The 25,409-nt window shown below is 39.7% G+C and overlaps 3 protein-coding genes across 15 annotated transcripts in view; 1 reads left to right on the forward strand and 2 right to left on the reverse strand.

Annotated features, from left to right (window-relative positions):
• Positions 1-2,755: 2,755 nt before the first annotated feature.
• LOC141014616 (uncharacterized) lies at positions 2,756-7,800 on the reverse strand. Of its 2 annotated transcripts, none has more exons than XM_073488479.1 (7): positions 7,681-7,800; positions 6,179-6,259; positions 5,334-5,372; positions 5,027-5,104; positions 3,429-3,491; positions 2,984-3,052; positions 2,756-2,875 (listed from the first exon to the last, which is right to left on the reverse strand). In XM_073488479.1, the coding sequence occupies exons 1-7, from the start codon at positions 7,741-7,743 to the stop codon at positions 2,861-2,863; spliced, it is 408 nt and encodes a 135-aa protein (XP_073344580.1). In that variant the 5' UTR covers positions 7,744-7,800; the 3' UTR covers positions 2,756-2,860. The 2 variants fall into 2 exon arrangements, with proteins under 2 accessions (XP_073344580.1, XP_073344579.1); XM_073488478.1 differs by lacking the exon at positions 7,681-7,800 and adding an exon at positions 7,157-7,375.
• Positions 7,801-9,507: 1,707 nt separating this feature from the next.
• kif9 (kinesin family member 9) overlaps positions 9,508-25,409 on the forward strand; it is a 37,436-nt gene continuing 21,534 nt past the window's right edge. For 3 of the 4 annotated variants that reach the window (XM_073487895.1, XM_073487896.1, XM_073487897.1), the window contains exons 1-20: positions 9,508-9,712; positions 11,071-11,242; positions 11,351-11,457; positions 11,548-11,778; positions 11,957-12,040; positions 12,157-12,249; positions 12,574-12,721; positions 12,817-12,881; positions 12,974-13,051; positions 13,174-13,242; positions 13,500-13,604; positions 13,698-13,753; positions 13,843-13,930; positions 14,011-14,138; positions 14,689-14,868; positions 14,952-15,160; positions 15,637-15,816; positions 15,916-15,995; positions 16,177-16,260; positions 16,387-16,473. In XM_073487895.1, coding sequence (XP_073343996.1) covers positions 9,617-9,712; positions 11,071-11,242; positions 11,351-11,457; positions 11,548-11,778; positions 11,957-12,040; positions 12,157-12,249; positions 12,574-12,721; positions 12,817-12,881; positions 12,974-13,051; positions 13,174-13,242; positions 13,500-13,604; positions 13,698-13,753; positions 13,843-13,930; positions 14,011-14,138; positions 14,689-14,868; positions 14,952-15,160; positions 15,637-15,816; positions 15,916-15,995; positions 16,177-16,260; positions 16,387-16,473 — 2,340 coding nt within the window. In that variant the 5' untranslated portion in view covers positions 9,508-9,616. Of the gene's footprint in view, positions 9,713-11,070; positions 11,243-11,350; positions 11,458-11,547; positions 11,779-11,956; positions 12,041-12,156; positions 12,250-12,573; positions 12,722-12,816; positions 12,882-12,973; positions 13,052-13,173; positions 13,243-13,499; positions 13,605-13,697; positions 13,754-13,842; positions 13,931-14,010; positions 14,139-14,688; positions 14,869-14,951; positions 15,161-15,636; positions 15,817-15,915; positions 15,996-16,176; positions 16,261-16,386; positions 16,474-18,482; positions 18,925-25,409 lie in introns of those variants that run through there. The other variant, XM_073487894.1, reaches the window with a different exon arrangement.
• The window catches only part of scrib (scribble planar cell polarity protein), a 71,148-nt gene continuing 62,346 nt past the window's right edge, over positions 16,608-25,409 (reverse strand). For 4 of the 9 annotated variants that reach the window (XM_073487886.1, XM_073487885.1, XM_073487890.1 and 1 more), the window contains 5 exons: positions 22,840-22,979; positions 22,660-22,697; positions 22,037-22,111; positions 19,772-19,826; positions 16,608-18,642 (listed from right to left, as the gene is read on the reverse strand). In XM_073487886.1, the coding sequence (XP_073343987.1) occupies positions 18,506-18,642; positions 19,772-19,826; positions 22,037-22,111; positions 22,660-22,697; positions 22,840-22,979 (445 nt within the window). In that variant the 3' untranslated portion in view covers positions 16,608-18,505. Of the gene's footprint in view, positions 18,643-19,649; positions 19,680-19,771; positions 19,827-22,036; positions 22,112-22,659; positions 22,698-22,839; positions 22,980-23,549; positions 23,700-25,409 lie in introns of all 9 variants that reach the window. The other 5 variants (XM_073487893.1, XM_073487887.1, XM_073487892.1 and 2 more) reach the window with 4 other exon arrangements.

Below are 25,409 nucleotides of genomic sequence, written 5' to 3' on the forward strand. Positions count from 1 at the left end.
TCATTTTAACATTTTACTTTACTTGTTAGATGTGCATTTTTTATAAAAGGAATAAATAATTGGAAATATGAAGTCAATAATCATCAAATCGGGATAGCACAATGAAATGTAGTTGTAGTTGTGTGGTTTTTCAAATACATTTAGAAAAAAACAGCCTACATAGATAGAATAAAATACCCAAACGCCTGAACGTTTCTTCAGTAATTTACTAAATAAGACACAACAATGACATTTTTGAAATGTATTTGAATGTTTAAATTGTATATTCCGCTTTAAATCTATTTATAATTCCATTAATTTATATTAATTAAGTTAGTCTGCTGCCACAAAGCGGGCACGCGCTTTGTCACCTTGCCATACTGCGCGCGCACTCGTTGCCATGGGGCTGAGTGGATCCACAGAAGGTGAACGGTGGACGGACAGGAGCTGAAATGAGCCGTTATCTTAAAAAAAAACCCCCGCCTTCGTGTAGTTTAGGTGGATTTAGTTAATCTCCGTTTTCAGTCTGAGTTCTGTGCTGTGGTCGTGTTAGTGACAGAGGCGGTATGAAGGCTCACAGCGGGGAGGTCGGAGTGTTTGTCCGGATCAGACCAACGGCAAACTTCGCCCAGGACCTTCTTCAGTGTCTTCCGGACGGACAGGTGACTCAAGCTAGCATGCTTTGTGTAGCTGTTGACCGCCAGCTTATTTAAAAATAAAAACAAGCCGAAGTAAACAAGTCGAAAATTAATATCTGGGTAACTTCCAGGCGATGTCGACAATGAATTTAGAAACGGGTGACAGTTTTGATTTTTTTAGTTGAGGCTAAAATTGAAGCTAACGATAGCTAACTGTATTTCTTCCCTGCAAGTAGAAAGGCCGGTAATTTACAAGCCTAACAATTAAGCTAAGGCATCTGAAAACTGATGTTATGATTTTTAGACTATTATCTGGTTCAAAGTGGGACAAACACTTTCATATGACCAACATTAAAGGTAGGCTAAGCTATAGCCTAATTAGCCGTTTAGTTAGCACATCCTACACAGTTTTTGTTAGTTAAACAGTTATGTTACCGAGGGGTCTATCAATTCACATCCACCACTGTGACCTGCAAACATTTAATCTTACTCAGTAGTAGATTGACTGATATGTACTTTTCAGGGCTGGTACCAATTATATGGAATCAAGGACAACATAGAGCAGCAGTTGTGTGGCGCAACTTTTCTCTGGACTTCAACTTGCTTCGATAAAGCCACAGAGGATCGAAGATAACTTTAGGCAAGGTGATTTTACAAACTTCTGTGAAAATATCTATTTTTTTGCAAGATCGTTATAACCCAATCGCACTTGGTATTTTGGGGTGGTTTTTGAGTTGCGGTTGGGGCTTTCGCGAGTTGGGGATACTACCTCAGCGATATAGCTGGTGGTGATGATGTGGACTGAGCTTTTTTTTTTTTCTCTCTCTTTCTCTCTCTCTGCTGTGGTGGTGAACGGGGCAAACACCAACCCTCCCCATGTACAAGCTGGCCATCAGGCTCTTTAATTTAGAAACTTGAAGCTTTGTTTTTCTTTTTCTTCATGTTGATGACACTCTGCAAAGATCTATGGACAAGAAGCGATAGGTTGTGGTCCTCATTTAGAATTTCTATATAAAGTGGCCTTACTGATAGAGAGAAACTGCTGTGTCATCTGAAGAGAACTGTGCTTGTTGTCTCACGGGCTGCTGACTGCCTCTGGATCTCACCACTCTGTGACAAAAAAAACAAACAAACAAACAAAAAATCCTTTTTGTTCAAGAATGTAGTGCTGTTGTAGTTTGCCTGATGATTACAGCTACTAACTGTCTTTCATATCCACTGTTTGATCTCGCTGCCCTTGCTTTATTTTGCTCTCTGCAAAATAGAAATTAAAGCTCGTTTCTAATCCGAAACCAAATGCTTTACTGTGGTTTGACACCAGATGGTCACAGATGTTACATTACCAGGAAATAAAAGACAGGAAACCACTTTAAAAGCATATGAGTTGAGGTTGTTAGGCCATATTGAGTTTGCACCTTTTCATAATTTGTTGTAAAGTGGTACATTTCAACCCCAGTTTTAACACTTCCTTTTTTTTATTATCAAGGCTTTTCCTCATAAGTAAATGTGCTGTGTCAGCCCTCATTGCAGGTGTGTAGAACAGGTTGTTGCTTATGCATAACTTAATTTCCAGACAGTGACAGCAACTACTCGTCTGTAAAATCAAACTGTCCCCAAACCAACAGAGTACTATCCACTTGCAAAAACAGTGGTATGCCTGGTTAAAATCAAATGGGTTTTTACTAAGAGCATAGTTATGTTTAGAAAGGTGAAGAAGAACTAGAAATGTGTTCTATGTTTCTGTCCTTTCCATAAAAGATGTCGGGGAGCATTGATCCCTGCTGGGAAACTTTGGGTGGACTTGGATAATATTTGTGATGAAAAGAAAAGAGTCTAACACAGAAAATAAAGTGATCCTTGTGAATTAAGTCTTGTCTGAATCTTTAAACGTTGAAAATGGAGAATTATACAGTGTCTAGGTGTTGTTGTCCATTTGTAAACTCAAGACTTGTCAACCTGCCAAATCTCTCCCATACTTGCTTACTGAATTCCCGTGGTGTCTCAGTTTGTCAGAGTAGGTGTTGATTTTGACGAAGCAAGCATACATTATCAAAGGTTCCTGCTCTTTTTGGAAAAAAATAGATGTTTCATTTGACCTTTATCCAATAATAATAACGAATAAAGAACTTCTCACACAACAAGCTTCAAATGTTTATTTGAAAAGGCTGTTACACCAGCATTTCTGTCTCTGTTAGAATTTAAACCCGTCACTGTCTGTTCATTCCTCTGCTGTCAGTCTTCTTTCATTTTTGCTGTTCCTGAAAGGACAAGATGACCAACAATTAAATTAAAATATACATCTTAAATTATTTGTGATCGCACAACACATCATATCAAAATTGTGAGTGCTGATTCTAGTTTTTTACCTGTTCCACATTACCGTCAGTTTTTTGAGGACGAAGACCAGCCCCATTTTCCAACGGGGTCCAGATAGACTAAAGAAAGAAAAAAAAAATGTAAGAAATTTACAGTAAAACTGATGTTAGTATGTTGATTAATCTGAGATTAAATCTTCCAAAATGTATGATCATTTCTAAGAATAATAAAACAATATTTAATTTAATTAATTAATTTATCTCATCTGTCTGTCTGAAATAACACTTGTTTTTTTGTTTTTGTAACCAATATCTCTCCACAACTATAGCGGGGGCAGCGCAACTCCATCTGTAGCTTGGAGCTAACACTACATCAGAATGATGCCATGCTGTAACTACTGCCAGTGGTCAGCCTTCACTAATGACATGATCTCTTGGTTGGGGCTTGAAAATGAATGAAAATCACTTTCTCCTGCTGACACTTTTTTCCACCTACCATTGGTTTTGACTGCGGAGCTGACTTCTGAGTTGGAGCCGGCGCTTCATCTGCCTGAGGCAGCTGAAAAATAAATATATAGCCCTTGAATAAAAAACAAAAAGCAAAATACAACCCTAGACTAAAGAGAGGACCTTGGGTTTTTGTTTATTTTGTTTCAGCAAGGTCATTGACATAGGATTACAAACAAAGCAGCAAAATAATCAGTGAGCCTGTTTCATGATCACAGATTCATGGGGAAAAGACATTTAAAAAATATTCTTCATTTAAAACAAAGTTGTTTAAATCTGAAGTCTGGTTCTGCAGCCTGTTTTTAACACTTACCTGTTAGTTAACGAAATAATCCTACAATGTTAAATATACAGCACACCAAATCTGACATATCTGGAAGCTCCAGGTAACACAAATCATGTTGCAGAAGTTCAAGTTATTGCTAAATAAGTAGCAAAGTGATGTACTTTATTTAGTGGGTTAGAGTACATTAAACATATAGAGCAATGGCAGTGTTAATTATATTAAATCAATTAAAGTTGTTTCCTTTTCAGGAAATCCAATAATCTTAGCATGCTGTCTTACCGAGGCTGCAAGAATGATTCCCACCAAGCACAGTACTGTAAGCCCTCTCATCTTGGACATAAATTAGCTTCCGATCTCGTACACCTGCTTTATAGTTTCTGGTTCAGTAGGTGGAGTTAAAAAAGTGTTCTTTTTGTTCTGTGAACTTTAGTTCTGGTTTAAAATCAAAGTCCAACTGGTTTATTTGTTGGCAAATGTGATATTGCTTACTCAGACAAAGTCTAACTAGGAATAGGTATTTGTAATACAGGCTAACGATTGAATCATTATCAATTACTCTGCAGATCATTTCTTAGAAAACTAGCAAATCTTTTTTTTTTTCATCTAAAAAGAAGGACACTTCCAGAATAGTTGGCGACTGTTGATTGATTCAAGATTGATTTGTCATTATAAAAACACAAGATTATTTAACGAAATGGCAGTGAATGGCAAAATAACAAAACAAAGCAACAACCCTATTTTTGATGTTGTTTGGTGATGATATTATCAATGTGATGTTTAATTTCTGAACAGAAAGTTGTACAGAGTCAGCAAAAAATACAGAAAGGGGTTATCAGCGCCAAGATGGGTATGTTAGAGAAGAGACCACATGATCACGAAAATTGTAAACAGGCGAGGGCCCAGAAGAGACCCTTGTGGAACACCTTTTGTTACTGGTAAAACTGTGATTGAATATTTCCAGCCTTCAAAAACAAAGTGAACTTATGAATGGTATCTTAATTTTTAAACTTAGAAGTTGGTCCAAGTACACAGTGTATTTCAAGAAAATATATTTTGAACCCCTTTCAAGTTTCAAATATAGCTAAATATTGTTTACAAATCCCATAAAAAAGACCAAAACCACAGCCTGCCTTTCTGCTGTTGTTTGTTGTCTTGTTGGGCACGCTTTTCAGCTGTGGATTAATACACATTTACAGCGGCAGGACTGTGTATATGGAATTAACTCAAAACAAACTGTGGTGTATATGTATTTAAGTGTGCCATTTATGTATTTTGTTATCCTTGAGTGAACATTTTCTCACCTCGGTGTCCTCTCCATTCGCAGGTGGTCTGAACCCAAGGGTATTTTTAATCGCCACCCGAATGCCATCATCCCATTCCTGAACGGGCAAAGTATCAGCAACACTTTATAGTAATATGAGGATCTATAACATATCATATCATATAACAATATATATTTATTAAAATGATAAATCCATCTAAAGGTCAAACTCTTTTATGCTACCACTTTGTTTTTTAATTTGTGTACAAGTCACATTAGGCTGTTATTTCTCCAGCCTGCCCAAAAAACTCAATCATATGTTAAAGTTTATATGAGGGACCACCTACCGGATTTCTCTCCACCTTTTCTGGGTTCAACTCTGTTGGCTGAAATACAAAAGGCATTGCACTTGAATCAAATAATATATAAATGTTTACTTTAACTCAGTGAGATAACTGGTTGTTTGCATTTTCCTGCAAGACCGTCGACTTTGGACTTCAAACAAACCTGCCAAAAAAATAATCTGAAAATTAACTTGTTTTATACAAATAGCAGCATATACTCAGGCCTTTACTCCAGCTTCTTCTTTGATTCCTAAAAATTAAAAACATTTATAAAAGACATAAAATACATGTTTAGTCCTGCTTAACACACCAGAAAGTCATAAAGACAGGATCAAACTCTGTGCGCTGTCAATTACTTTGCTCACTATATTTATATCCTGTATATACAGTAATGGTCCCACTGCTCTTTGTCATAATAAATTGTTTTTAATCGGAAGGCTAGTTCTGTAACTAATGTTTTACACTTCTATCCGCAGGATCAGCCGTCTTAAAATATTTAATATGCAGTATGCTAAATGAGGGGCTAACGTTGGCTCCTATGGGTGAGTCACACCTCTGTAGGTTAAATGCAAAGTAAAAAGTCATGTAGATAAAACAAGAATATATTACTTGGTACTAAAGTTTGGGCAGTGCGGACAGCTTAGGAGAAAAAAATACAGATTAAGACATGAAAACTAGAGAAATTTCAGAGCTGTAGAAATCTACAATTCTAACAAATAAACAATAAATTAACCTGTCACATAAAAAGGGCACTACCACAGACTCAGTGCCAAACTCCTCTTCCATACCTTGACTTTTGAAAAACTCTTTAAGAATAGTGAAGTATCTTTCTCCCACAGTCTACTCACCATTGTTTCGTTGATTGTCGAGTTGGTTGTTGAGTTAAACCCGACTGTATTATTCAATGGTCTTCTACTTCCCGTTGACCACTGAAAATTGAAATTTAAAATGAGATAACCTCAAACCAAGGAAATAAAGCGTTTGTTTGGTATCCATTTGACTCTAATTGGTTTGTAAAATCGTGCAAAAACATTGACAGTGGATTTCAAATAAAGCTGTGAAATAAAAAAAAGAATAAGTTTAGTTTTAATTAGATTGACTCTTGAAAAAACTAAATTGTACTAGTTGACTTCAGGGTAGCATCAAACAAACTTTATGGAAGCTGAGAAATTACAGTATAATTTGAGTTTTATACGTATGAAAGAAAAAATCTGGAAACAATCTGTTTAACTTGATTGATCATTGGCAGCGTCGATGTTCAAGCTTAATTTCTTTATTTTTCTATTCATCTGTCGAACTGCCAGTGACCCAATTTGAGCAGCTTGAATTATTACTTTAAAAAATGACCACATGGATTTAAGAAACTTGAATACAGTTTTTCATATATTGGAGACCTACTGTAAATGTTAAAAATATACTTGAAATATGTTTCTTCAAACATGCATAACCTGAAGATCACAATCAGGAAATTCAATTTCAACAGTTGAGGTAAGGTGATGAAATATTCCAGTTATACGAGTACAGTAGTATTTGAATTTCAACATTAGGTTCAGAAATAGTTAAATTTGAACACTAAATGTTAAGTAGTGATTAAAATTAAACACATTGGGTATTAATTTGTTGAATCTTTAAGGCCTTTCTTTGCTTCTACAAATCTGAGGCAAAGTAACACTTAAGTTATTGCAAAGTAAGAGAGAAGAACGTTATTTAGAATGAGGATAATTATAGGGCGAAGTTATTGAAAAAGAAAAAGAGAAATGAAATGAAATCAACAGGACATTAGCAGTTAGTATTTCTAGTCAGTTAAAGTACTTCCTTTTCAGTACCAATGTTGTAGTTGTAGGTGAAGGATTTGAGGTTGTTAGAGTAAATCCGGCAAACAGGAGCAGCACGAGTCCTCTCATCTTGAAAAAATTAGTCTCCTATCTACACCTACACCTGCTTTATAGTATCCACGATAGTAGGTGGAGTTTGTTACAGTTCCCCTATGCATGTATATGTATTTTTCGGCTACTTCCACTTAAAGTGCTAACAAAAACTTTAATCCAAGGTCATAATAGTGTTTGGATAGTAAGGGCATTGACACTGGATTTTAAAGGAAGCAGCCACATAATCAATAAATTAACCCATTTCATTTCTCCTCACCAGCATGTTCACCAGTTCTAGATTATAAAATGTATTTGTAGCCCTTGGAATAAATTGTACTAAAATGAGAAGTCTGAGGCTTGCAAAGTGACATTGAAGTAATGGAGAATACAACAAAAACTACAGAAGTGTTTTTAGCAGTTAAAGTTCTATCCTTTTCAGTCTTTTGAGATCAGTAAATCTGGGGTAAAATCCCCAGTCTTACCATATCGTCAGCAGATGCTGTGAGAATGAATCCCATCAAACCGAGTAATATGAGCCCCCTCATCTTGAAAATAGATTAGCCTCCAATCTGCACATACAACTGCTTTATAGTGTCCATGTCAGTGGGTGGAGTCTTGGTGGAGACTGTTGTTCAACTCACTGTAATGTGTGTCACAGTGTCATGACTGATAAACATGGTTAAGCTAAAACCCCAAATCAAATTTCTTACTTGTTCCCCTTTCTGACAACAGAAAACAGATGTTTAAAAAGAAAAACAACAACCAAACCTGCAACATGCAGATTCACATTGGACTGATATTAACACATGACCTCAGTGTTTGGCAAAATATGGCAGGTAATATAATTTTTTCTCTAAAATTACTAGAGGTCTCCAGGTAATACTAATCCCCTGCACAGACGGCTTTAGAAACTTAAACTTGTTAGATGGTGATATTCAGTGCTTGTTTTTATGTTTACTGCCCCCAAGTGGCCAAAAATGAATGAACGAAAACAAAGACAAAACTTAAAGGTAGCCTGTGGAGATTTGAAACTGACTTTTACTGATGGTAATACGTCAGAAAAGTGCCAAAAAAGCAGTGAAGAAGACGATGACGACTGTGAGCCAGTTTTCATAAGTGTATAATCACCTGAAACTAAGAATCTACAGAGAGAGCAGGTACTCTTCCACGGAATCCGCCACGTTTGTACAGTAGCCCAGAGGGGACAAACCAAACACTGACTCTAGAGAGGGCCTTCCACGCTTTGTATTTGTTTCAGTGGCAACTATGGGGGAGGGTGAGACGAGGGGTGTTCAGATGCTTGCAATTTTTAACTTCACCACTAGATGCCACTAAATCCTACACATAAATACTTCCAGAAAATTGTTGGGTTTTTTTTGCAAATGTCTAATTGCATTTATCATCCTTGTTAAATGTTAAGGTCACACACACAGAATACTTTGGTTAATGTAAATATAACTTTTTTAGTGTACAAGAAAACTGCTTTGGGCTTCTTTAATCCCTGCATGGAAGTAATTTTAGTAAAAACTAAAAAATGGAAAAAAATAGACCTATTATTGAAAGTAGAAATTAAACATAAAAATTTTAGAAAAACTCCCCGTCACATGATAAAAATGTCAGAGAATCTTGTTTTTATTGTAAACTTAGATCACTTGGTCCCTTTTTATGTTGCATGTTTTTTATACTCATTTGATGTTTTTATCTTTCTGCATGTGTGGTTGTGTTTTTAATCACCTGTTTAATTGGTGTTTTAATAAATTGTTTAAACTTGCTCGGGGTCTCTGAACAGTGGAGTTACCTTGCTGGACCTCACATGACTATGTGACATAAAGACAGAAGATTCAAAAACAACTTTTTCATTACTTAATTTCATGGTCATTTTAACATTTTACTTTACTTGTTAGATGTGCATTTTTTATAAAAGGAATAAATAATTGGAAATATGAAGTCAATAATCATCAAATCGGGATAGCACAATGAAATGTAGTTGTAGTTGTGTGGTTTTTCAAATACATTTAGAAAAAAACAGCCTACATAGATAGAATAAAATACCCAAACGCCTGAACGTTTCTTCAGTAATTTACTAAATAAGACACAACAATGACATTTTTGAAATGTATTTGAATGTTTAAATTGTATATTCCGCTTTAAATCTATTTATAATTGCATTAATTTATACTAATTAAGTTAGTCTGCTGCCACAAAGCGGGCACGCGCTTTGTCGCCTTGCCATACTGCGCGCGCACTCGTTGCCATGGGGCTGAGTGGATCCACAGAAGGTGAACGGTGGACGGACAGGAGCTGAAATGAGCCGTTATCTTAAAAAAAAAACCACCTTCGTGTAGTTTAGGTGGATTTAGTTAATCTCTGTTTTCAGTCTGAGTTCTGTGCTGTGGTCGTGTTAGTGACAGAGGCGGTATGAAGGCTCACAGCGGGGAGGTCGGAGTGTTTGTCCGGATCAGACCAACGGCAAACTTCGCCCAGGACCTTCTTCAGTGTCTTCCGGACGGACAGGTGACTCAAGCTAGCATGCTTTGTGTAGCTGTTGACCGCCAGCTTATTTAAAAATAAAAACAAGCCGAGGTAAACTAGTCGGAAATTAATATCTGGGCAACTACCAGGTGATGTTGACAATGAATTTAGAAACGGGTGACAGTTTTGATTTCTTTAGTTGAGGCTAAAATTGAAGCTAACGATAGCTAACTGTATCTCTTCCCTGCTAGTAGAAAGGCCGGTAATTTACAAGCCAAACAATTAATTAATTATGTACTTTTCTGGGTTGGTACCAATTATATGGAATCAAGGACAACATATATATGTGTTTGCAGTAAAAACACAATTTTAGTGTCAAAATTTAGACTAACCAGTGATTAGAAACTAGCCACTATTACCCAAGTACAATTTTGAGGTACTTTACTTGAGTATATCCATTTTCTGCGACGTAGTTTCTAGTTACTTTGCAGATTCAGATTATCAGTGTTGACAGGCTATTACTTGTGTCTTGTAACCAGTCAGGTAGCGTTGTGGGTGGGATATGTGTGAGACCACAGTGTTGTTGCTGTGCCAAAGTAGCACATTTTTAAATGTATATATTTCATCTGCTATCTGACCAAAAAAAAACACAGATACCGATTATTGTTCTATCCATAATATTTAGGCCTGTGCTTATTTTGTATGTTTCTTCTTACTGTTATTGTTGTCAAAGGGAGTTGAATGTTTTGAGTAGTCAAGTGACATATTCATGTTGGAAGAGTTTTTATTGTTGAGTAATATATTTTTTTAACGAAGCTATTGTAACCAGCATCTCAAATATGAAAAATTGCAGGTTTTCTTATTCTTCTTTGATAGTAAATTGAATATCTTTAGGTTTTTGTCTTTTGTCTACCTCTTGTTAGAGACATGTTTTACAATTTTCTGACATTTTATATGGCAAACAATTAATTGAATAATCAGTAACATACTTGACAGTTTGATTATGAAGATAAGGGATGATTGCAGCCCTATATGCCTCACAAAATGCAAAACACATACACACTCAGTTGCTTGATTATGGTGTATACAGTACTGTAAAACTAATTCAGTCTTATACAACAGCTCTACAATAACCTTACCACAGATTTTTACATCTTTTCTAGTTTTACCTGTTATTACAAACTTTTCTCCAAATTTGATTGAGCGTATCTTCATAAATGCGAGTGGAGGCAGTGTGTCAGCTGTCCAATACAAACTGCATCACATTTCAGAAATTTGAACACAGCACAACAGGGAACACCTTGTGATATAATTTCAATTAATGCATTAGTTCTAATGCTTGAAAATTATTCCTGTGTTTGATCGTGTACACTCAAAAGGTTTTGTGTCTTGTCCTTCAGACAGTGAACATCTATCACAGGAAAAACTCAAGGAAGCATCGCGAGACCAGGAGAAGTCAGCTGAGCTCCTGGTCCTTCCGGCTGGAAGGCGTCTTGCGGGATGTGTCTCAGGAGGAGTTTTACACTCGAGTGTGCCGACGGGTCGTACTGGGAACACTGGATGGTTATAATGGTAGATCTCTTTATCTACATGAAACATTGTATAGTGTGTTAAGTATTATAGTATATATGTTTGTACATTGCCTGTCACATTTTTAGTCTTCTGTTGTGTATTTTTCAGGTACTGTAATGTGTTTTGGGCAGACAGGGGCAGGAAAGACCTATACCATGACCGGATCCACAGACTCATACAAACAGAGAGGCATCATTCCTCGGGCTCTTCAGGAGGTAACTCGCCCTATATATGAATATTTTTACCCCTGAAAGTGCTCCACTTTGGTAAATATGTTTGTTTTTTTAATCTCAAACGGTATTCAGGTGTTTCAGGAGGTGGAGATAAGGACTGAGCATGCCTTCACTGTGTACCTGTCCTACCTGGAGATCTACAATGAGACCCTGGTGGACCTGTTGTCATCGCTGCAGGGCTCGCCACGGCCGTCTCCTCATGGTATGTTGGTGATGGAGGAGCAGGGCAGAGGGGTGTTCATCAGAGGTCTGTCTCTTCACCCTGTCCACACCCTGGAAGAGGCTCTCAATCTGCTGTTTGAGGTGTGTGGTCTGAAACTTAAAGCCCCCCCCCCAAAGAAAACTGTCTAACTTGAAAGAATAATTATTTCATTTTTATGATCTGTAATCATCGTTGGTTAACTAGCCTAGGAGCTGTGTTATTTCCACAATTTTATGGATGAATAAATTGAAAGTTGAAGCTGTTTCTTTCCTCACTCAGGGTGGGATGAATCGCATTATTGGATCTCATGCCTTGAACAGGAACTCCTCCAGGTCCCACTGTATCTTCACTGTGCATATAGAGGTATGAATCAAACCACCTTTATTGCTTAATATATTGTTTACTTTGGTCTCAGTACTCAAACATGGCTTTTCCTGCATAAGATTTAAAATAGAACAAAATGTCTTTATCATTCACAGTCTCGTTCACGGACTCTGTCGGACGCCAAGTATGTCACCTCCAAGCTGAATCTGGTGGATCTTGCCGGGTCAGAGAGGTTGGGAAAGACTGGGGTGAGTTTGGGGAATGTCCGACTTTACTGGGCTTCAAAACACATTGAAGCCCTGACACGCCAATTTCAGGGACGTTGGTGAGCGTCTGTGGCTCTAGTTTTTGCGGTGTGTCCTGCAGCTTTTTGGCTGAGATATAAGTGACGTGACATGATGTTAAAGTCGGCCTTCGTAGTTCATGCACTGCAAGTGTCGCTGTAAGTGTGGCTGCTTATATTTCAAGTTCTTTTGAATGTTTTGACCCCACACACAAGAATATTGCCTTTCTGTAAAATTTGTCACATCACTTAAACTTTCCCCATTTCATGTCACTTCCTGTTTTTTCAGTCAGAGGGTCAGATGTTAAAGGAAGCTGTCTACATCAACAGGTCCTTGTCGTTCCTGGAGCAGGCCATCCTGGCCCTGGGTGACCGTCACAGAGAACATGTTCCCTTCAGACAGAGTAAACTCACACATGCCCTTAAAGACTCACTGGGTGAGAGTGCCAGGTCTGGTTTTTGACAATGCTGCTAGCAAGTCCTGCTGTGAAGTATTACTTGTAAATGAAAATGCATTTGTCTGTTCCTGTAGGAGGGAACTGCAACACTGTGCTTGTGGCCAACATCTGCGGTGAGGCTGCACAGATAGGAGAAACAGTAAGGAGTGGAATATATGATATAAAACAGAAAGCAGTCTCTTTCTCACTATACATGGTGTCATTTCATCTTTAAATTATTATTCTTGGCAGCTCTCTACTCTGCGTTTTGCGGGCAGAATGAAGTGTGTCCGTACCGACCCTGTTGTTAATGAACACACTGATCCAGCTGTGAGTTCACATAATATTACACCACATAATGTGACCCAAAAACTAGTATGGGAGGGTAAAAATATGCACTGACTTTGCAGTCTGCATTGTGTTGTACTCATGAAATAAACTGTTGTGATCAGGCTCAGATCAAGAAACTTGAGAAGGAAGTTCAGAAGCTGAAAGAGGAGCTGTCCATCTGCAATACATTGGTGAGTATAGCTAACAAGGAAATGGTGAGACAATTCATGATAGTGTGTTACTTTATTGTCCTGGTTTACTGTTTAAACTCACAGATCAGCACAAAATTCACATATTTTTCACAAGAAAAAGGGAAAATACAGTAATTCCTCTTGTGTTTAAGTGTAAAATTCTCAGTACCAGCCAGTGCTTTCTCAGGTTTCACTTTCACGCATTTCAGCTGGTTCATATTAAAATTTAAATGCCTATCGTTCCTGCTTCACGCCAGACGAACCGGCCGAACATCACATATAAGCCGTTGTCTGAAGCGCAGCAGGCTGAGATCCACAGCCAGGTTCAGAGGTACCTGGAGGGAAGCCTGGAGGAAATCAGTGTGAGGACATAACAAAGAACACAGCTATTAATGCCTCCTCTGCAACACAAAAACTGTCCTTTTAATTTGTCTCTGCATGACATCTAATTACAGATCATAAGTGTCAGGCAGATCCAAGCAGTGTTTGCCCAGTTCAAGCTTGCTGTGCAGTGAGTAGTATCTACCTTTTTAAATCTGCAACTCAGATTTGTTCATGGGGAGTGATTCAGCATGTTTATGTATGTGTGTGCGTGAGCAGGGAACAGGAGCAGAGGGTGAAGGCTCAGCTGTGCCAGACGCACAACGTGGTGGAAAAAAACCGAAGTGCTGACACAGCTGCTGCGAAGGTCAGTCAACATCTGATTCACTGTTAGGGAAACTAATGGAAACTAGCAGCTGTGATTCATTGTATTCTTTGTCTCTTTAGGAGTGTCATACCAGAGGCATCAGTGAGGATGTGGAGGCTGGCCGCTTCGAGGTGCCCCAGTCACCGAAAAATGCCCAACGCCCAAGTTCAGCTAAAGCCAAAACTAAGAAGTCTCGGGAAAAACAGAAGTGAATGAAGCCAGTAAACTGTGTTGATATACTGATACTGTTTTTTAATGTGACAGTTGTCATAACAACACAAATGAGTCAGCTTTGGCAGAAGCGTACATCTTGGCTGAAATCACTCCAGACCACTCTGGGATACAGTAGACCAGTAGGTTTTGTGAATGGATGGATGGGCGCAAGCTAGTATTCTTGGGAAGTTAGTTATTGTTGTTCAGCATATTGTTTTGTCCAGCCTACCAAAATGGTCAACAGCTGGAGCATCAGCAGCAATGGAGACACACAGCTTATAGAGGCAGTTATGGTACTTTAAACCCATAGTGCCCTATTGTTGCAATTAGCTCCAAAAATCGCTCTCAGTCAAATCTGAACACAGACATGATTTATATCAACATGTTTTAGATTCAGTGCAACTTGCACTTTGTATCCCAGATCTGTCATGAATAAATGTCCATGAAATTGTTTAGAAATCATTGAAAAAGATTTTTAAAGCCTGCATGACTGGACTGATGAACCACTTGGTTTTCCTAATGGCACCTTCAATGTGATTTTCCAGCCAAAATAAGAGGCAGGGAGAGGGGAGCCCAGTGTCCAGGAAACGTTTGGAGAGTGCCTCCAGATCAAAGCTGAGTTCTGTCCAGGCGCCTGAGAAGGAAACTGAGTCACACGAAGCAGACACTGAGAGCCAGGACACACAGGAATCACAACCGCCTGGGAATGCACCACTCCAGCCTGAGTATGATGTGAATATAGTCTTTTCTATTCTGTTAAAAATTTTATTTGACCCTTTCCTTTGAAAAATTTGCGATCTCTGTCCAGCTGTCCTCCACCCAAAGAAGAGGTCTTTGAGGATTTTAAAGTGGGACAAGGCAGCAGGATCAACAGCATCCTTAAGGAGAACAAAGCTGTGCTGCTGGAACGCCGCGATCTTCTTCGACAGCTCACTGAGGAGGTCAACGCTGTCAAGAGAGACATCGACTGCACCGCGGCCGCCATACAGCAGCACAGGGAGCTGAGAGGAGGCCAAGGTATTCTATCAAGAAAGTACTTAATGTTCTTAGAGTTCACATGAGATTGAACCTCGTCTTTCCTTATGTGAGGCACTTATTTAACCTAAACGAGTGGAATATGAGCTGGTAAGTCAAACCATTCAATTTCAACCACATCTCAGTCTTGATCAGTGGAGCTGTGTGGAAATTAGTCAACCATTTGCTGTCATGTGACAAGCAGCTGAAAGCTCAGAAAAAGCTAGAGGGTGGACATTAGAGTTTAAATGACATTTTCACACGATGGTCCCGAGGTCATGAATTACCCTCCGTTCTTGTGCACAAAGTTATTTGTGGTTAAACCAAATGTAACATGTATTTAAAAGCCTAGACTAAAATGTATATAAAGCTTTTTGTGTTTTAACATTCAGATCTGGCTTGTGTTGGTAGTCCTGCTGAAAGATCTGAGATTTAAGGTTCATATTCTGTATTTTCTCATTGTGTGTTTTTGTATGAAGGTCAGTATTTGGTTATGGAGGGGGAGCCACTGCTGCAGGAGCCAGATGCCACTCAACTGATGCAGCTCAAAGAGCTGAAGGCTCTCTACCGGCAGAGGTACGAGGTGCTGCGTGACATCAAGGCAGAGGTCAACTACTGTCAACACCTTGTGGATCAATGCCGGGTGCGCCTGCTCTCTGGTCAGTTCTCCAAACATCTTCCCTGACACAGCTTAGAGCTTTCATAGCTGAAACAGTGCAAACCTTAGAGAAATAATCAATATCTCATGTGTGTTCCAGAATTTGAAATCTGGTATAAGAAGTCTTTCCTGGTACCTCAGGAGGAGCTGGATGTAACTATGCAGAAGAGCCCCAGACAAGTGAGTAAAAAACCTTCACACAATGTAAAGAAAGAACAGGTGCAAGGAATTATGTATTTTCTACCAAGTCCCACTCAGCTGCAGGCCATGGAGAGGAAGTCATTATAGTTTGACATGTGTTGGAAGGAGCTGTGACTAAATCATGGTGACGAGGTATCATCTGCTTCCCTGCTGCTTTCAGGAGGAAGATATGGAGGAACGGCTTCTTCCTGATAACCCCAGCTCCGAGTCCTTCTACAATGCCCGCTACAGAACGAAGAAAAGGGTGAGTGTCCCATCATGTTTTACATCTACTGCTTGTTTCATCGAATAACAGCAAGTAAATGGTGTCAAACGTCTTACAATTAACATCAATCTGTCAACAATTAAACCTTTTGATTTGTCCCTACAGAGGAACAGCAGGGCGCGGGTCTTCACTCCAGCGCAGAGAAACTCGTCTGGACAGAGAAGATTTCCTCCAATCCTACCTCTTAGTTAAGTGAGTTTAATGTGCAAGTTGAAAGTGCACTACAGCGTTGATGTGCGCTTTATGTGATAAAATGTCATTTCTCTCCATGTAATGTGGGCATTGTAGTGTACATTGATCAAGCACAGAAGACACAACACAGTGAATCAGCTTCTTAAATGAAAAGTAAAATTTATTATTCCTGAACCACAAAATAGACTTCTTTGGTTGTACAAATTCACTAGTTACAGTCTTGTATGACCCTTGACCCTAGGACCTCTGACCCTTTCCCCTCCAACCTATTTGCAAGTAAAAGCCCCCAAAGAGAACTCGAGACATAAGAATAAACACAAAAAACGTGAAACACTGCATTAATAATGTAGTGAAACCCATCTGAAAAAAAGATTTACCTACTGTAAGTTTAAAAAAAGGAGATATCAGCCATTGCAAATGTTATCAAACAAACTGAATTTCAGTCAGTGAGAGCAACATGGAAAGCTATCATTAGAAGACCCTACATTAAATTAACACAAATGCTACTATGCTGTGATTCTGCAAAAATACCCATCAGATACATACAACTGACAGTGTGTCAAGCAGTGAACTGAACGAGATCAATGTCTTGAGAGGGGTTTCTAATCGGTTCTGCCTCTGTCAGCTCTCCCATTAACAAACCAATATACACGCAGAGAGCGTCCCGATACCAAGCCTGTCCGAACCCAGACACATCAGACACTCGCTTGGGTCTAGGTCAAGACTGGCTCAGTTTCAAACCCAAAGTTTGCTTCGCTTTCACTATTTGTACATTATTCACACAATAATAAATGATTTTTTTCAGTGGCATCAGATTTAAATTAACCATAGACAGAAAAATAAAAACACCTGCTACCTTCACGTCACTCTGGAACACCTCCAGATAATTCAAGGATAGAAATCAATGATTCACATTGGTTAAATAAAAAAAACAAATACCCCGAACAGGGCAGGCTAAGTACCGTTAATTATTAAGTGATGGTAAAAATGCATGTTGCCAAACTGATGTTCAAAACAGTTTATATAACTGCCAGTTCAATGCTGCTGCCCCCAGTGTAGTCATGTCATCTACAAGAGGAATGTAACACAGCTGTACTTTGTAGATTTGCTTCTCTCAAAGCCTTCAGGGGTATTCATAGGTGTATATAAAGTAGATTCAATGATATAAAGTGATATGCAGTTCATTAGTAGGACGCTTTGACTTACTGAGCCGTAACTATCATTGAAATGTTTTTAATGATAAGTTATATAAGCATCACTCATGCTCTTTACGCCCAAAAGAACTGAATGGGTTAAAATACAAGGCCTTCAATTTGAGTAAAAGGATAAAAACAATAAATTACTTAAGATATACGTTGTAAAAAGCTGATCAGTGGCAGTGCAAAACAAGAGAAAGATATGTATTGTTTTTCTTAAAAAAGCTCTCCACAATGTGTGACTGTGAAGGTAGCAGGATGTTCCCTCCTCGATTAATATATACACTCCTGTCCGCTCAAGAAAGCCCTGACATTTTACAATCTATTCACTGAAAGCCTAAAAAATATCGTTAGTATAGCTATGACCCATTTCTTTTTCTCTTCCAGTATGTTTTTTTTTTTTTTTTTAAAACAGCAAAATCATTCGAGGTGCGAAAATAATAAAAAAACAACTAAAACCTTCGATCACTCCTTTTTAAAATCGATCTGCTTCTACCAGGTAAACTGAGTGTGGAACAAAAAAAGAAGAATGGTCTGTAAGAAGCAATCCTATCTACCCACACTAGCTCTTTCTCGCCCTTTAAGGACTGTTGAGCAACTTGCCAACTCATCCACAGACTGTATAGGCAAGACTGGCACGCAGGATATAAGTGAGTGTGTATGTGTGGTGACTATCGTAGTCTCTGCAGTGGTTATATATGGTAGAGTAAATCAGGCTCTACTGTCACTGTAGTGTTTAGTGACTGTGCACCTCCCGTGGATGCACCCACATGTTACCAGTGTTCCACAGTGTATTTAAACGTGTGTCTTCAGATTTCTTCTCTTGGTGGGAGGTGTTACGTGGGCACGGCGGTTTCCAGGCTGCGGCGGCCCTGCCTCAGTTTGCGCTTGTTGCTGTAAAGAGCCATCTCCTCCAGGGCTGAGGTGGCAGGCAGCGCGGTGGTTACCTCGGCCTCAGGGCTTGCAGCGGGCCCTAGACGACAGAGACAGAACAACTTCAGTCACAGGAACATGTGGACCAAGCTTTACTTGACAATCACTCGGCAACAACAGCTGTGGAGCATCTGACTGATGGATCCCTTAACCTTGCGACAGAAGCCCCACAATCAACAGCTAGAAACAAGCAGGACCCAAAGGTTGAGCAGAAAACTGAAGCAGCCAGTGACTGCATGTTTTTAAACCAGCCACCTCCATGAGCTCTGTATTCAAACTCACAGCAAGAGTCGTTGAAATTAAAGTTACTTCAAGAATTAAATGTGTGTTTACATGAACTCCAGTGACCGGCTATGGTCGGCTTCTCAAGTAAGCGGATTCCACTGCCATGAACATATATATAACTGGGTTAGTTTCAGCTTAGTTGCTGAATAACTAGGCGATTTTTACTATTACTTTCAAATACAAAATATTTCATATTTACATAAAATAGACCATTAGTCAAATTCAGACACAATCTGGGAAAAGTTGTGCACTCACTTCAAATGCCTCTCAGGTTATGCAGCTCTACAGTTAAAATCAGTAATCCATGCCTCAAAATAAAGTCAGGGGAGGGCTGATTTCCGATGTCACTGCAGTGCATGTAACTACATTTCCCAGTACCTGTGTAACCTGGTTTCTTGTCTGCATGTAAACATACTGAAACCAACATGATGATGGAATCACTGAGAGCTCCCTGTAATCATTAGTTTCAATCAGCGCTTTACACACATTCATGCACAGTCAGGATCACGGTTAGTGCGAGATCGTTAGTTTAGACACAGCAAATTTCTCCTTCACTTTGTTCTCGACATCAGTTGCTGCTTCATGTTTGGTGGGCAGCAGCAGGCCAAGCACACCCAGCTACACACACACACACACCCATCTTAATACCTGAACCAACACAAGTTAGGGTAAAAGCCAGCACACACTCCTCACACATGATCCATAAATATTCAGACGTACAATCACACGCAGACCCAAAAACACATGCACACAGGATCCTACCAATAAGAGCTGCTTATCCCAGGTAGTCACCTGAATCAAAGGGGAATAGAAGAAATTGAGGTAATACATTTTTCTCGCTTGTTCTAATACTATTTAAAATACTGAATATCTCCAGTACTCACCTGGGTTACTGGAGCCGTCGTCGATGAACTGCATGTCATCGACTGTGTCGGGGGACTGGAAAACAAGAAGAGACAGTTAGTAACAGCGGAGCAGACGTGTCTCAGTAGCCTGTATCCCAGGGGAAGCCTTCACCATGTGAGCAGGGGAGCTGACAGCGAGGGAGACTGTGAGAAGACGTGCCAGCCGCTCACTGCCGCTTTAGCAGACAGCACTGAAGCTCCCAATCTGTCAGAGCCACTAAAGCCACAGTAAATCTACTCGACTACTCCCCCAGGAGAGATTGGCATGTTAAAGGAAAGGGAGGTTAAGTTAGGTCATCAGTTCCGGGGTTTGGTGTGTAGTGTAGGCACATCCACAAAGAGACAGCAGACAGGGCAACACCGACAAGAGTCACCAATGCACAACAGAAACCAGGCAGCATGTTGAGTTGTTGTCTGTTTGTGCTGATGCTGTTATATACCAATAATATTTCCCCTTGTTGTTAGTTTTGACAAGCTGTTTATTCTACTTCTCTCAAGGGACCGAGCAGGCACCAACTGCTAACTGTGGGTTGACAATGTTATCTCTTCACCTGTGCTCATTTGTTTGTTGGTTTGTCAGCAGGATTTCTACAAAACTTGGATGGAGGATGGGTCTCGGCCCAGAGCAGACCTCAGTAACTTTTGGTGTAGATCTGGATAAAGGGACGGATGCAGGATTAAGTTCTTTCTTTGACATTGTGAAATAGGGCGTTTTCTTTTACGTTTTCGATCATTTCTCAAGGAACAAGGCATGAATCTTGATGAAGAAGATCAGGCGTATTTAGGAGGCTGGTATCTATGAGTGAGTACAATTCGATGCGGATCCAAATAAAAGATCTGGATCGAGCGGATTTAAATATGTTTCATAGAGGGTAGTCTTGTTTTAGTCGCTATAGGGTAACAAATAGGATATTGGAGTAGGCTTGATTGAATTAAAGGGACTGTTGGGCCTTGGCGGAGAGTCTAGTGTATATAAAGTGTCAAATTACCTTTTCCTCGTTATATTTGGTATTTCTCCAGTCAGACATTCTTAAACATATTGGTTAAAGGGTTGACAAGAATCTCAAAGGAATTCTTTGATTAAAGAAGAAAAAAAAAAAGTTTAACTAGCAACTTAACAAGTTATAGTTTATATATATATCTATATAGTTTGAATGACTATTCATTAAAAAAGGTACAATGTTGTATTTTAGAGGGAGCTGGCTTACTGCAAGTCTTGATGCAGTTTTTCCCTCATAAAAGTTGTCTTAACATTTGTAAATGTTTGCATTGATTACATTCAATTACAGAGATGTTTTTGCTGCCATGTGACCTTCACCTTGCAGATCGTAGCGCTCCCTCAAATCTCCTGTCTCGTCACCTTTCTGACATAAACACACCCCTTAAACTCCTTGTTTGTCAGTCAGAAACATTATGCAGAAACAACACTTACAGTGATTTCACTTATGTTACATTCACCAAAGAGAGAATACAAACAAAGCCGAGGTCACTGTGCAACAACCAAATCACACGAGATCCCACACTCAAAGGAGCGAAGACTGACACAGACGACCCACAGATACTTGACCCAAAAACAGAAAAGGTATCTTCCAGACAAGCTCTGCTCACTCCAGTACCACTCCAGGATTCCCCTGCTTCCACTCCCTTCACAAACCTACACAAAACTTCTACCCTACTGATAGCACAGGAGGAAACCAGTGTTTCAAAAGCAGAGCATGAGAGGAGGACATGTTACTCCTGTGTCTGATGTGTGACCCATGCGTGGAACAAGAGAGCTGATGGAAGTGAACGTGAGAGTGGATGAGATGCAGAGTCTGTGGCCATTTTCCCCCGGAACCAATTCTGGTTAGTGGGATCAAAAACCAGCCTGCAGCTGCTGGGTGTTATTGTCTGTGTTGATTAGTTAGCTTAGAGATGGACGGATGTGAATGGTTACTGCTACAGATGCTCTTACATTTGTGAGTGTTAAGTGGGAGACCAAGGAGAGGGAGGCAGAACGTGAGGAGACCAAGGGCTGATTTGGTGTGTCATTAATGTAGAGTGCTGTCATTGTGCAAGTGAGTGTTAGTGAGCCACACCACTATAGTGCAGAGCAGGAAGTGCTGATCAATGACTGAGCCAAAACCTAGACTTGAGTTGCACTGATGCCTCTTAATCAACAGAGAAACTAGAGGGGAGAGGCAGCAGGGAAAGCCAGGGGGAGGGGAGGAGGTCGGGGCCCCGGGGACTGCATGCAGCCAATACCTGGATGTCGTATACGGGTTTGGAAGAAGGAATGGCAGCAAACTGTCGGTAGTCAAACTTCTTTGACGACAGGGACTAGAAGGATAGCAAACAGGGATGAGCAGAGGTCGAGGGGGGAGGGAGAAGAGGAAAACAAGGTAAACGAAAAAGAGGAGGATGGTGGGACAAAGTATAGAAAGGAGGAGAAAAGGGTGGAGAAGGCAAATGTCAAAGGAGAGAAGAGGAAAAGGAATAAGAGAAAAGGGGATGAGGGGAATAGCAAAAAGGAGAGATGGGAGGCAGAGAGGCTAATGGGTGATTCAAACAGCCAGCTGTGGCTGATTGGCTAGGTTGATAATGAGCAAGATGGTGGATTAATGCCAATGTGGTTTGAAGCAAATCTATTTTTTACCCTTTTCCAGCTTGTAAACCAACAATATCAGTTGCTTCCTTTCTCAGATAAATTCCTTTAATTAAAACTGCAGAGTGAGTGTTACAGCGTTGTTCAAATATTTGATGATTGAAGCTTTCCAAATCCATACAAAGGATACAGTAAACCGTTCGCAATGCCACGAAGGCCAGTGGAAAAATCCATCAAAACCAAAAATGGGAAATCAAGAAAAAGGAAAAAGGTTTAGTCTTACCAGCCTGCCTGGAGAGGTTAGTCCTCGAGGACTGAGCTCTGTCAGAGGAAACAGAAAATGTGACGTTAGAGACTCGAGACTTCGATTTAACTTGCTTGTAAGTAAGTTAAGTCAAAACAAAAAAGTTACACAGTGCTTCACAAAAATAACTATCAAGCAGGATCGACTGCAGCTTCCTACCTTCCACGGGTGTTGGTGAGGGTGTGGGGGCAGGCGAGGGCGACTCCGTCAGCTGGTCTAGTGTGCCACGTTTCTTCCCGTCCCGAGACTTGGCGATGACCATCTGAGCTTTCAGTGCATCCTGCTCCAGAGACTTCATTCTGCAAGAGGAACAACCAGCATCAGATAAATGATTATAGAAAATAAGAAGAGACTTACATAAATGCAGACAGAGACTGACAGAGGCACACACCATGATAGGTGGGTGTTGTGCCCGTCACTACTAATTTTGGGTGCTCCTTGTCCTGGTCTGCTGTGACAGACAACTGCTTTAATTTCATTGCACAATAAGAGGCATTCCAGGAAAAGGACAACCTACTGCTAGTAGGCTTACCCTCAACTCACAAATAGCTTGCAAACTGTTAGTACAAATAAATAGGATGAAAATCAAGAGAACAGCAAGGCGCAAATGAAAAGAGTGCTGCAGAGAGGGGGCAGACAAGACAGAGAATAGAGAGAGGGGGAACGAGAGGAAGCTAGAAACAGCAAAGACGTGCAGAAGCAAGACAGCAGTAGAAAGGCAGTGGAAGCACTGTCACAGTGTCACTGCAAGTGCTTGCTTGGACCTTTCTCAACTCGGCCTCTAGCAAAATACCCCAACGGCAAAGCACCCCAGCACACCCTCACGATGCCGTGCGTCTGGCCCTGGTGGCTGGGGCCGAGGAGCAGACCTGAGCTGGGAGGCTGCAGAGGAGGAGGTAGAGGAGGTGGGGGGCTGGGGGGCCTCGGGCGTGCCCTGAGATGCCCTCACTCGGGCCTGGTAGAGCCTCTTAGCCAGGTCCTGCTCATACTGCCTAACATCCTCCTCTAGGCCATAGGGCCTAGGCCCCGCGAGGCCAGGGAGGGGGTGAAAGAGAGGAGGAGGAGGGAATAGGATGATGGGTATACCAGGATGAAGGAGGAATGTGAGGAAGGAAAGAGGCATACAGACAGAAAAAGAGAAGAAAACCAAAGAATGGAAGATAAAACATTTAGGAGAGCCAGGAATATTGAACAAGATCCCATTTTTAGACATGAAAACAGTAAAAGAGGGGGGACTGACTAACCACACACACACACACACACACACACACACACACACACACACACACACACACACACACACACACACACACACACACACACACACACACACACACACACAGGATGGTGTTCTCACACTGTCGGCCTATATTTGGAACAGCGTGGTGAAAACTGAACCCTGTTAATTGATCAGCGGGATAAACTGTTTATCAGAACTCTTGGACCTCACTACTCTTCCACAGCCATGTGCTTCTATCAGTGTTATCAGCCCAGTCAAGGTTTCTGTCACATGCTGCTCAAAGAAAACAAACTTTCGCCCCCACTTCCCACATTTGCTTTGTACAGATTAAAGCAGGGCAACAACATGATATATTACGTACAGAGTTGGGCAGTAACACATTACTCAGTATCACGATACTGTAATATTATTACTTTCCCCAGTAACAAGTAGTGTAGAAGCGTAGAAAAAGTAATTCAAGAAGGTAATGAGTTAACTAGCCTTTAATTCATCATGGCTGTTTGATTCGCCAGTAAGAACATGTCGATAAAGTAATATAAAGAGTAATGTAACTCATTAGTTTTGATACCTAGTAATAAGTTAAGTAATGTTATTACTTTTTAATAGAGTATTAAGTAAAAGTAACTTACACGTCCTGAGTTACCTGCCCAACGCTGTATCTGTAAACTGCTTGTTTTAGGTGTGATCAGATAAAGCTAAATATGAAATATTGTTATATATTATTATATTATTATTAATATATGTTTGTGTTAAAGTTAAGCCAAAATAGTTACTAAAGGCCATTACTGTTTGTTTCTCAAGTGTGTTAATTCTGAAATGGTTAATTAATTAAAAGTCAACTGACAGGAGTTTTCAAACTTTTAATAATTATGCAAATATTTCTGTAAAAAATGTTTCAGAAAAGTAAAAAATATCAATTTATTGCTGGATATGCCTTGCCTGGATTTTTATTTTATCATCACAAAATCAGTTTTGGTTCAAATCAACTAAATTGGATTTGTTGAAATGTGTGACATTTCAAAAACAATATTATGAATCAAATAATCTAGTAATCAGCCAACAATTGAAATAATCAGTTGTAGCACAAGTTAGCAGGTCTTAATTATTTTCTACAAGCAAGTTTTTTTATCAAATCAAAACAATATTCTGATAATCAGAAAAGTTGGATTATCAGATCTGATGATTAGCCGGGTGCTCATCCATAGTATACAGTATACATACATGTAAATATGTGTTTAATTAACTTTTACTTGTACTTTTGATACTTAAGTACATATATTGCCAGAACATTGCTTTTCATACTTGATTACATTAAATATTAGAAAGACTCAAGTACTATTTATATAGGTGACTTTCACTTGAACCAGAGTAATATTCCAACACAATATCTTTACTTTCAAAACTGCTAAATTATACTTCATTTTAAACTGCTTCATTTCATTTTATAGAATTGGTTCGCAGGTAACGCATCCCTGTTAATATCAATGTA

This window comes from Pagrus major, chromosome 19, assembly GCF_040436345.1.
Source record: "Pagrus major chromosome 19, Pma_NU_1.0".
Classification (NCBI taxonomy): Eukaryota; Metazoa; Chordata; class Actinopteri; order Spariformes; family Sparidae; genus Pagrus; species Pagrus major.

Coding starts and splice junctions, on each gene's coding strand:
- LOC141014616 (XM_073488478.1), bottom strand. CDS start 7,234: ATGAGAGGACTCGTGCTGCTCCTGTTTGCCGGATTTACTCTAACAACC. Junction 5,373..6,178: donor CGACAATCAACGAAACAATG/GTGAGTAGACTG, acceptor TTTGTATTTCAG/CCAACAGAGTTGAACCCAGA. Junction 3,053..3,428: donor CTCCGCAGTCAAAACCAATG/GTAGGTGGAAAA, acceptor TTCTTTCTTTAG/TCTATCTGGACCCCGTTGGA.